General features: G+C 40.8%; 1 protein-coding gene across 5 annotated transcripts in view; it reads right to left on the reverse strand.

Annotated features, from left to right (window-relative positions):
- LOC122684146 (poly(A)-specific ribonuclease PARN-like) overlaps positions 1–12,439 on the reverse strand; it is a 192,952-nt gene that overhangs the window by 90,962 nt on the left and 89,551 nt on the right. For all 5 annotated transcript variants that reach the window (XR_006337960.1, XR_006337957.1, XR_006337965.1 and 2 more), the window contains exons 15-16: positions 12,061–12,117; positions 6,475–6,552 (exon numbers count right to left, since the gene is read on the reverse strand). Coding sequence is in view for 2 of the 5 variants with exons in the window: in XM_043888172.1 (XP_043744107.1) it covers positions 6,475–6,552; positions 12,061–12,117 (135 nt within the window). In the remaining 3 variants the exon portion in view is untranslated. The remainder of the gene's footprint in view (positions 1–6,474; positions 6,553–12,060; positions 12,118–12,439) is intronic.

Genomic DNA, 12,439 nt, shown 5'->3' on the forward strand with positions numbered 1-12,439 from the left:
TTTCACCCCAAAACAATCAACTTCACCTTTTTCTCAAGTGCACACGGAACCTTCTCCAGAATAGATCACATCCTGGGCCATAAATCTGGTCTTGGAAAATTCAAAAAAATTGAAATCATTCCAGTCATCTTTTCTGACCACAGTGCAGTAAGATTAGATCTCAATTACAGGAAAAAAATTGTTAAAAATTCAAACACATGGAGGCTAAATAACACACTTCTGAATAACCAACAAATCATAGAAGAAATCAAAAAAGAAATCAAAATATGTATAGAAATGAATGAAAATGAAAACACAACAACCCAAAACCTATGGGACACTGTAAAAGCAGTGCTAAGGGGAAAGTTCATAGCATTACAGGCTTACATCAAGAAACAAGAAAAAAGCCAAATAAATAACCTAACTCTACACCTAAAGCAATTAGAGAAGGAAGAAATGAAGAACCCCAGGGTTAGCAGAAGGAAAGAAATCTTAAAAATCAGGGCAGAAATAAATGCAAAAGAAACTAAAGAGACCATAGCAAAAATCAACAAAGCTAAAAGCTGGTTTTTTGAAAAAATAAAATTGACAAACCATTAGCAAGACTCATTAAGAAGCAAAGAGAGAAGAACCAAATTAACAAAATTAGAAATGAAAATGGAGAGATCACAACAGACAACACTGAAATACAAAGGATCATAAGAGACTACTACCAGCAGCTCTATGCCAATAAAATGGACAACTTGGATGAAATGGACAAATTCTTAGAAAAGTATAACTTTCCAAAACTGAACCAGGAAGAAATAGAAGATCTTAACAGACCCATCACAGGCAAGGAAATCGAAAGTGTAATCAAAAATCTTCCAGCAAACAAAAGCCCAGGACCAGATGGCTTCACAGCTGAATTCTACCAAAAATTTAGAGAAGAGCTAACACCTACCTTACTCAAACTCTTCCAGAAAATTGCAGAAGAAGGTAAACTTCCAAACTCATTCTATGAGGCCACCATCACCCTAATTCCAAAACCAGACAAAGATGCCACAAAAAAAGAAAACTACAGGCCAATATCACTGATGAACATAGATGCAAAAATCCTTAACAAAATTCTAGCAAACAGAATCCAACAACATATTAAAAAAATCATACACCACGACCAAGTGGGCTTTATCCCAGGAATGCAAGGATTCTTCAATATCCGCAAATCAATCAACGTAATACACCACATTAACAAATTGAAAGATAAAAACCATATGATTATCTCAATAGATGCAGAGAAAGCCTTTGACAAAATTCAACACTCATTTATGATTAAAACTCTCCAAAAAGCAGGAATAGAAGGAACATACCTCAACATTATAAAAGCCATATATGACAAACCCACAGCAAGCATCACCCTCAATGGTGAAAAATTGAAAGCATTCCCCCTGAAATCAGGAACAAGACAAGGGTGCCCACTGTCACCACTACTGTTCAACATAGTGTTGGAAGTTCTGGCCACAGCAATCAGAGCAGAAAAAGAAGTAAAAGGAATCCAGATAGGAAAAGAAGAAGTGAAACTCTCACTGTTTGCAGATGACATGATCCTCTACATAGAAAACCCTAAAGACTCTACCAGAAAATTACTAGAACTAATCAATGAATATAGTAAAGTTGCAGGATATAAAATTAACACACAGAAATCCCTTGCATTCCTATATACTAACAATGAAAAAACAGAAAGAGAAATTAAGGAAACAATACCATTCACCATTGCAACAAAAAGAATAAAATACTTAGGAGTATATCTACCTAAAGAAACAAAAGACCTATACATAGAAAACTATAAAACACTGATGAAAGAAATCAAAGAGGACACAAACAGATGGAGAAACATACCGTGTTCATGGATTGGAAGAATCAATATTGTCAAAATGGCTATTCTACCCAAAGCAATCTATAGATTCAATGCAATCCCTATCAAGCTACCAACGGTATTTGTCACAGAACTAGACCAAAGAATTTCACAATTTGTATGGAAATACAAAAAACCTCGAATAGCCAAAGTAATCTTGAGAAAGAAGAATGGAACTGGAGGAATCAACCTGCCTGACTTCAGACTCTACTACAAAGCCACAGTCATCAAGACAGTATGGTACTGGCACAAAGACAGAAATATAGATCAATGGAACAGAATAGAAAGCCCAGAGATAAATCCACGAACCTATGGACACCTTATCTTTGACAAAGGAGGCAAGGATATACAATGGAAAAAAGACAACCTCTTTAACAAGTGGTGCTGGGAAAACTGGTCAACCACTTGTAAAAGAATGAAACTAGAACACTTTCTAACACCATACACAAAAATAAACTCAAAATGGATTAAAGATCTAAATGTAAGACCAGAAACTATAAAACTCCTAGAGGAGAACATAGGCAAAACACTCTCCGACATAAATCACAGCAAGATCCTCTATGACCCACCTCCCAGAATATTGGAAATAAAAGCAAAACTAAACCAATGGGATCTAATGAAACTTAAAAGCTTTTGCACTACAAAGGAAACTATAAGTAAGGTGAAAAGACAGCCATCAGATTGGGAGAAAATAATAGCAAATGAAGAAACAGACAAAGGATTAATCTCAAAAATATACAAGCAACTCCTGAAGCTCAATTCCAGAAAAATAAATGACCCAATCAAAAAATGGGCCAAAGAACTAAACAGACATTTCTCCAAAGAAGACATACAGATGGCTAACAAACACATGAAAAGGTGCTCAACATCACTCATTATTAGAGAAATGCAAATCAAAACCACAATGAGGTACCATTACACGCCAGTCAGGATGGCTGCTATCCAAAAGACTACAAGCAATAAATGCTGGAGAGGGTGTGGAGAAAAGGGAACCCTCTTACACTGTTGGTGGGAATGCAAACTAGTACAGCCACTATGGAAAACAGTGTGGAGATTCCTTAAAAAACTGGAAATAGAACTGCCATATGACCCAGCAATCCCACTTTTGGGCATACACACTGAGGAAACCAGATCTGAAAGAGACACGTGCACCCCAATGTTCATTGCAGCACTGTTTATAATAGCCAGGACATGGAAGCAACCTAGATGCCCATCAGCAGATGAATGGATAAGGAAGCTGTGGTACATATACACCATGGAATATTACTCAGCTGTCAAAAAGAATTCATTTGAATCAGTCCGAATGAGATGGATGAAACTGGAGCCCATTATACAGAGTGAAGTAAGCCAGAAAGATAAAGAACATTACAGCATACTAACACATATATATGGAATTTAGAAAGATGGTAATGATAACCCTATATGCAAAACAGAAAAAGAGACACAGAAATACAGAACAGACTTTTGAACTCTGTGGGAGAATGTGAGGGTGGGATGTTTCAAAAGAACAGCATGTATACTATCTATGGTGAAACAGATCACCAGCCCAGGTGGGATGCATGAGACAAGTGCTCGGGCCTGGTGCACTGGGAAGACCCAGAGGAGTCGGGTGAAGAGGGAGGTGGGAGGGGGGATCGGGATGGGGAATAAGTGTAAATCTATGGCTGATTCATATCAATGTATGACAAAACCCACTGAAATGTTGTGAAGTAATTAGCCTCCAACTAATAAAAAAATTAAAAAAAATAAAAAAATAAAGCATGTAACCAGATGATTTAAAAAAAAAAAAAAAAAAAAAACCACTTACCCTAACCCACCTTCTACTTTGCAATAAGTCATATTCTCTTTCCAGTAGAATTTGATTGAAAACTAGCTACATGCAAGATAACATTTATTTAGTCCTTACATACAAAGGCTATGCTAGGCATTTAGACACAGATAATAAAAAGGTCACACTCCCTGTCCAAGGAGGGAATCACTTAGAGAGAAAAGTGGAATAAGATGTAAAGGCAACATTTATGCAACAGAAGAGGTACACGGTTCTCTGGCAGTTCAGAGAAAGGAAAGATCACTCTTGGGCAAGGCAGCAAGCAGGGAAAAGGTGTACACCCAAAGAGGCACACACTGGACCTGGGTAAGATGGGTAAAGCCGTAAATAGCAAACACTGAGAAAAGCCAGAGGAAATTCAAGTTGAAGGATTTCATATACCAAAAATTACAGACATGCAAAAGCACACGTTTTCTGGGGGTTGAAAAATGAGCCAGTCTGGCTGGGAGGAAGGACAAAAACGGGTCCAGACTACACAAGAAGGTTGGGCCAGATCACAGAAGGCTTGATAATGCCAGGCTAAAAAGAATCAACTGTATAGAAAAACAAAGAACATGGGATTAACTCAGAATTTAACTCAGGGTCAGTGATGTGGACAGAGCCATACATCAGGAGATTACAAAGCTGACCCAGTTGGAAGACACTCATTTGTTAAATCAGTACTTAATGCCTGTTACAAGCCAAGCTCTGTTTGGTGTCTGAAACACCTATAAACACAGCATTAAATACACTTTCCTTACAGATAACTTCACTGCTCTGAAGGTCAAAAAGCCGTGAGAAAGGCTACTACTATTCAGTCAATAAGGAGTGACAGCTCTGAAATTAACATTAGCCCTTTAGATTTACACAATGCAAATTCACACCCATCATGTTTGTTTTGAGGCTCACAACTATGATGCCTTTGAGTCCCTGAGGGTGATGCAGTTTTTATGAAAAGCAACGACAATCTTAAGGCTGCAGAAATAGGAACAGGCTTCCCAATAGACCTGCGGTACTCAGTGTTGGAATTTTCCAAAGAAAAGTAATCAAGATGCTGAAGGAACGACGCATTGTGAGAAACGTGAAGTAACTGAGGCTTTGCAGATGTATAAACGACACTGAACTCTAAAGTAGGTATCATCCAATCCAGAAGCCATAAAAGGTGAATCTGGTGGTATACGCAGACACAGCAGTAGAGAATGGACTTGCGGACAGGGCGGGGGAAGCAGAGGGTAGGATGAATTGGGTAGCGCTGACATATATACACCACCATGCGCAAAACAGCTAGCTAGTGGGAAGCTGCTGTGTAACACAGGGAGCCCAGCCTGGTGCTCTGTGATGACCTAGAGGGATAGGGTCGGGGGAGGGAAGAGAGCTCAAGAGGGAGGGGATATATATATAATTATAGCTGATTCGAGTTGTTGTATGGCAGAAACCAACACAATATTGAAAAGCAATTATCTTCCAATTAAAAAAAAAATCTGGCGGTATGATAGTTTAAAGCAGAGGCTGGAAACCACGGTCTGCAGGCCAAATCTGGCCTATCACCTATTTTTAAATAAAATTTTTCTGGGACAAAGTCATACCCATTTGTTGACACACTGCATTCTACAGCAGTTTTCAGGTGACAATGACCATCTCAAGAGTCCTGACAAAGACTAGGCAGCCCGGAAAGCCCCAAATATTTGACTATCTGACCCTTTATAGAAAAAGTTTGCCAACCTCTGTTTAAAGGATGGGCTGAAGGTTAAAGTGAGGCAGGGAATCCTGCCTGGAGTTTGCCATCTTCAGATGAGGAATAAGGCTACTTGCTACTTGAAATGGAAAGAATCCAGATGTGAGAGACAGCCTGGAGACAAAACTGCCAGGATTTTCTAACTGGCCAGATCTGGGGGACAGAGGAAGAGCCAAAACGGATGTTAAAAACCATGTTGGTGACTGGGTATCATTTACAGTAAAGCAATCAGGAGGAAGAACGGGTTTGGAGACAGAAGGAGAGAAAGGTTACGTTAAGTTGCACACCCTGTTTGCGACACATGAATTTTAAACCCCACTCATTCTGAAAGCTACCCAGGTAGAGACGTGCGGGGTCAGCGTAAACTGTGACCGGATCTGAGGAGAGATGCCAGCTGGAGAGGAAGATGTCGGTGTCTCCAACTGAAGTTCTAGAAGGCGGGTGAGGTCACTGAAGGACAGAAAACAGGGGGAGTAAATGAAGGCAAGGCACTGCAGTGATGAGCAGCAGTAAGATGAGGCCCTAGGCAGTCAGGGAGCGAAGAGGAGGAGACAGAGAGAAGCCCTTCTCCCGGACTCTGTGCTTTGGTGCCCTGAGACCGCACGGCTCCAAGAGTCCCAAAACACCACGGTCCACAGAGAATCTAAGGGTTACCTTGCAAGAAGCAACCAAGACTTTTACACAACCTGACCCAGTCTACAGACCTCTAGCACCACCACCCACCCCCGCCCCCCACCCCTACCCCAGCCACCCCTGCTTCAGCGCCCTGCTGTGGCTCACGTTAGCAGTATCAAACCCGGAGACCACATCTGCGGCTCAGCAACCCCTGCTCAGCACTAACTGAGCAAACAAACCTCCGGCATCAAGACGAAACAAATGTTTAACCTCGCTGCAGCAATGGCAGATGTCCGAAGATCCTTTAAAATCTCTTCAAAAACATTCAACCAAGTGCAGGAGACTGTCCCTCGGGGACAGGTGCAGACAAGGGAACGGCACCCCACAAAGAACACTTTCTCAGTATTGAAGATGAGAATTTTTAACACAGGCTGACAGGTCACTCACCGCGGGCAGAGGGCAGTAGAACTGATGAACCGTGTGCATGACATCCAAGAGCATGTTGTGTCCAATGACAAGCTTCCCCTGAAAAAAGTCAAGGTTAGGAAAGACTCCTTGGTGCAAAATTTTATCAGGGCTTTTTATTGAAGAGCTCAAAAAAACAGAAAATGCTAAGTATCTTGAAATGTATGGCTTGGTTCCATGAGGATTTTGTACTAAACTTACTTTTTGACACTAAGGGGAAAAAAAAATGTATAAAGATATGCAAATAAAGAAATTTGGGCTGGCTTCATTCCTCTTCTGGTGTAAAATCCAGAATGCAAAGTAAAAGCTCCAAATGACTTTGATTTCATTGATCTTTTTCTCTGATTTTATTCATTTTCTACCCAAAAGAATCAGAAGTAGTAAAATTTTTACTAACACAAGAATCAGAAGTAGCAAAATTTTTATTAAAGAGCTCAAAAATGTAACTGAAAATGCTAGATACCTTGAACTGTCAAATAATTTGTGAACAAACTCCAAATATCTATTTCAGAAATGTATTCTTCAAAACAACTCACTTATTTTCAAAAGACACACTTATAACAATGCTAGAAGGTAAAAAATAAGTAACTTTATTAAATAGAATGTTTCCATTTCCTTCATCATGTATGCCAAATTCCACAGGGCTTGTTTTGAAATATTGTTTCCAATGAAATTCACTGCTCTTCAACCAACGAGGTACAATATATGTGCAATAAATTAGTCCATTTTGATAAAAATTAAACTGCAAAAATGGAACATCAATTTAGATTTAGCTAGCCAGGTGACAGCATTTTTAACATAAAGCATCTGGAGCTTTTCTCTATGTCCCAGTGGACCTTCAGAGCAATACTCCTTGACTCACAAAGGTAAGCATAATCCTCTGAAATAAATAATTCTATACAAAATCTCCCAAATCCAACAGATGAGCTATCCTCTCATTCTGAATATCTACACAGTGCTAAGATACCAAGTATTGATCGAAACCACAGAGAAGGAAGAAACCCAAAATGGAAGCCCTAAAAGATAAACCTAACTGTATTATAAATGAAGCCCTTGACCATACTGAAGGTGGCTGGGAAGAACAGAAGTAACATCAACACAGCAGATAACAAGAACTGCAATTCCCAGTGTTGGAGGGAAAAAAGTTACAAAGAAGAGAGAGTAGGTTAAAAGTAAACCCTGTGGTACTGGACTAGAATCTGTCGTGTATCAGTATAAATTCATTTTTTAAAATATGCATGTAAGTCAGACACGGAAATATCAACGTGTGTAAACATGCGTGGCCACACACATGTATCATTCTCAGCTCTGTGCAGGGAGGGGAACTAGTAGTAGTAACACCACAGCAGCCCAGCACCAGAACTTGGTTTCTAAAAGGAACCCGGGCTCCTTGGAGAAGTCATTGATTCTAGAGCTGAGGAAAGGAAGATACAAGATGAGTGTGGAATATCTTGTGACATCAGAAAGTAAGGAGGTGCTCAGAAAAGGAAGGGGCTTGTTACAGGCGAGCCAGCCTGAAGAAGCACCAATGGCCCATGTGGTACCATCCGAGCAACAAAATAAATGATAAGAACACTAGATTAAAATCTGTAGAGGGACCTCCCTCATGGTCCAGGGCTTAGGAATCCACCTGTCAATGCAGGGGACACGGTTCGATCGCTGGTCCAGGAAGACCCCACAGGCTATGGGGCAGCTACCCCGTGTGCCACAGCGTCAGAAGCCTGCATCTCTAGGGCCCATGCTCCACAACAAGAGAAGCCACTGCACCGGGAAGCCGTGCACCGCAACCAGAGAAAAGTAGCCCCTGCTCCACTGCAACTAAAGCCCACAGGCGGCAATGAAGACAGCACGGCCAGAAACAAATAAATAAATAAATAATGTTTTTAAATTAAGAGATAAATCTATACAATGGGGACTTCCCTGGTGGTCAAGTGGTTAAGGATCCACCTCCTACTGCAGGGGATGTCAGTTCGATCTCTAATCAGGGAACTAAGATCCTACATGCCTTGGAGCAACTCATCCCGCAAGCCCCAACTACTAAGCCTGTGTGCCACAACTAGAGAGCCTGCACGCTGCAACTAAGACCTGCTGCAGCCAAATAAACAAATTGTTTAAAGATATGTAGAATGAAATAAGTTTCTCTGAGTCCAAAAAAAAAAAAAAAAAGGATTAACAGAAGGGGAGCAGGGGCGGCTCTTCTAGAAGATTTCCAGAAACAAATGGAGAAAGAGGGAAACACAAACTCGCCACTAGAATACCACAGTAATGACGGCTGCAGGCAAGATCCACCGACAGATGCTGTCACTGGCAAAAGCTCAAGAAAAAACAGGGTTTTCAGCATCTCAAAATATCGCCCCCAATATATTTATTAACTACAAAAGGGAAAACAGTAACTCTACAGTGCATAGACCCAGCAGACACCACCTGAACTGAGTGATGGGGGTCAACGTCATGAACCATCATTTCTGTGGTCTGCCTGCCAAAACTGTGTCTTCAATCCTACGTGAGAAAAGATCAAACAAATCCAAACCAAGGGACACCTGACACAATTACAATCAATCAATACTCTTTAAAAACATCAAGGTTATAAAAGACAAAGTAAACTACAGACTGCAGAAGAGTAAGGAGAAATAACAAGTAAACTCAATGTGGGGTCCTAGATAGAACCATCAATAGAAAAAGGACTTAGAGGAAAAACAGGTTAAATTCAAGTTAGCTCATAATATTGTACCAAGGCTAATTTCATGGTTTTGCAACTGTGTGGTTATACAAGACAGTAACATCAGGTGTCGCCAGGTGACGGGCGTATAGAAATCCTCTACCAGTTTTTCTGTGGGTGAAAAATTAATACGAATTTTTTTTAAAACTAGAGAAAACAGATTCCTTACTAAGAATGACGGGGAAAGAATCTGGTCTAATACAGAGTGTTTACTTGTTCACTGGCTATACAGAGCTCAACTATGTTAGTAGTTGTAAAGTATGTGACTTAAATTTTAAATGTCTGGATCACTAATAAACAGGGCTAAATTTTTATCACGGTATGCTCTGTGACACGCACTACGAATGGTCCACAACTTGCCATGAATCACTCTGCAGAAGAGGGACCACAGAGAGGAAAAATAGAGGCACAGCTGGCTCAAGGATCTGAATTGTTTGTACAAGGCAAACAAATGCCCCCATCTTGGAAAAGCCCCCTAAACCATCATGCTGGTTATGGGAGCTCAAAGCCAACTGCTGCCCCACATCTGTTTCAGGGACAGCTTCAGTCAATCCACCACTGCTCTGAAAACGGCTGGTTAAGTGTGTATAATGTAAGCAAACACAACCAGAAACTCCCCTCTACTTCTGTGTGGGTGTGTGTGCCTCTCGGTCATGTCCAACTCTTTGTGGCCTCATAGACTGTAGCCCACCAGGCTCCTCTGTCCATGGAATATACCAGGCAAGAATACTGGAGTGGGTTGCCATTCCCTTCTCCAAGAGATCTTTCTAATCCAGGGATCAAACCCAAGACTTTTGCATTACAGGCAGATTCTTCACCACTGAGCCACCAGGGAAGCCCTCTCTGCTTCTCTGGATACACACAATCTTGTTGCTGTTGATCAGTCATATCCTGACTCTTTGGACTGCAGCACATCAGGCTTCCCTGTCCCCCACCATCTTGTGGAGTTTACCCAAGTTAATGTCCATTGAATCAGTGATGCCATCTGACCATCTCATCCTCTGTCACCCTCTTCTCCTTCTGCCTTAAATCTTTCCCAGCATCAGGGTCTTTTCAGACCCTGAATATTCAGGACTGATTGCTTTGATCTCCTTGCAGTCCAAGGCACTCACAAGAGTCTTCTCTCCAACACCACAGTTCAAAAGCATCAATTCTTCAGTGCTCAGCGTTTTTTACGGTCCAACTCTCACATCCATACATGACTACTAGAAAAACCGTAACTTTGACTATATGGATCTTTGTTGGCAAAGTGATGTCTCTGCTTTTTAATACGCTATCTAGGTTTGTCACAGCATTTCTTTCAAGGAGCAAGTGTCTTTTAATTTCATGGCTGCAGTCACCACCTGTAGTGATTTTGGAGCCCAAGAAAAAGTCTGTCATTGTTTCCATTGTTTCCCCATCTATTTGCCATGAAGTGATGGGACCAGATGCCATGATCTTAGTTTTTTGAAATGTTGAGTTCTAAACTAGCTTTTTGGCTACTTCTCAAGAGACCCACACCTTTGTTTTTCTCCAGGCTCATCCCTGGTTCTATTCTGTTCCAGTAATATCATTTACTTGAAAGAGCTCCTGAGGAGCCAGCCCTTCTCTCTCTCAAGGTCTAAGTTCTGTTTACCCCTTCCCAGGGCCAGTGGCTGCCTCCCCAAAAGTGCTCCTGTGTGACAAGGCTGCACCTACTGTTGAGACAACCACGGACTCCTGAAGCACTGCCCTCAAGCTTCCCCGATGCAGGGCTCAGCATTTAAGGGACAAGATGACTCCTCCAGGGAGACAAATCCTTCTCCCTAGGCCAGCTACTCAAGGACAAGGAAGTCTCGGACTCCAGAAAGTTTAGCATCAGGCAAGCAGTGTGACTTGGATGGGTAACTCAACAGAACAACCAGCAGCAAGACCCAGTTTCTCTCTGCAAGATGGGTGTGCTTCTTTTCTTAAAGGATGTAAGAAACAAGGGAAAATATCTACTATATCTATCACAGAATCCTCCAGCACATTTACATAAACAGTTGACACATTTTTTAAATGCATCAAATGTTATCAAGATATAATTAATTCAGGGCTTCTCTGGGGTAGTGGTAAAGAATCTGCCTGCCAATACAGGAGACACAGGTTCAATCCCTGGCCCGGGAAGATCCCACATGCTGGGGAGCAACTAAGCCCGTGTGCCACAACCATCAAGCCTGTGCTCTAGAGCCCAGGAGACACAACTACTGAGCCCATGTGCCATGTCTACTGAGGCCCACGTGGTCTGGAGCCTGTGCTCCACAACAAGAGAAGTCACCGCAATGAGACGCCCGCGCATCGCAACTAGAGAGTAGCCCCTATTCGCTGAAACTAGAGAAAAGCCCTCACGGCAACAAAGACCCAGCACAGCCAAAATAAATAAATAAATAAGATTATTTTAAAAACAAAGATACAAGATTCAATTAAGTGGAAGAATTCAACACAATTATTTTTATCCTCTAGATTTCTTTTAATGAAGGAATACAAGGTTTCAAACACTGGATTATTTCTCCTCATATTCTTTAGTTTGCTATTCTGCTTCTTGTTGGTTTTGAGAATAATAAATATCAGTTTCATGGAGCCACATAAGGCCATCACAGTATAATCCTCTTCTGCATTTTAATAGAAATGCTTTCTGAAAAAATGGTTTGGATGTAATTCAGCAATTACAATGTCACACTGAGCACATTATGACAACAAGCTATCTTTATGAAGTTCTAACTTCTCCCTCCAGACCAGGAAAACATTCTAACATCAATGTGACCAGATGATGGATTTGCAATGATAACTTGGCATTTCACAGTAAATGTTATGTCCAGGAAATTAATTACAAAGTGTGTTTCACTTACCGAATTAGCAATGGCATGAATGACTCTAGAAAATCCCACGGCATCATTCAGTTCTTCCTAATTTAAAAACAAAACAAAACACCAACTATTGAAATATATATGTTCCTTATTTGAATGAGTTCTTTATTGAATCTAAGCAAAAAAAAAAAAAAAAAAAAAAAAAAAACCAGAGACTGAAATTTTATATCCAGTTAGATGACTTTTGTTTGCTTTGAGTCCATCACCCCCAAACAAGTGTGTTGGAAATGATTTCTGCATGTACCATTTTTTCTGTTTCAGAGAGAGGGCTGAGCAAGTGGCAAACTATTCACTAGTTACTAAGATAACAGTGCTAGGGTATACCCATCACTTCCAATCAACTGTTGAAATTTCCATATCC

Source organism: Cervus elaphus, chromosome 1 (assembly GCF_910594005.1).
Source record: "Cervus elaphus chromosome 1, mCerEla1.1, whole genome shotgun sequence".
Lineage (NCBI taxonomy): Eukaryota > Metazoa > Chordata > Mammalia > Artiodactyla > Cervidae > Cervus > Cervus elaphus.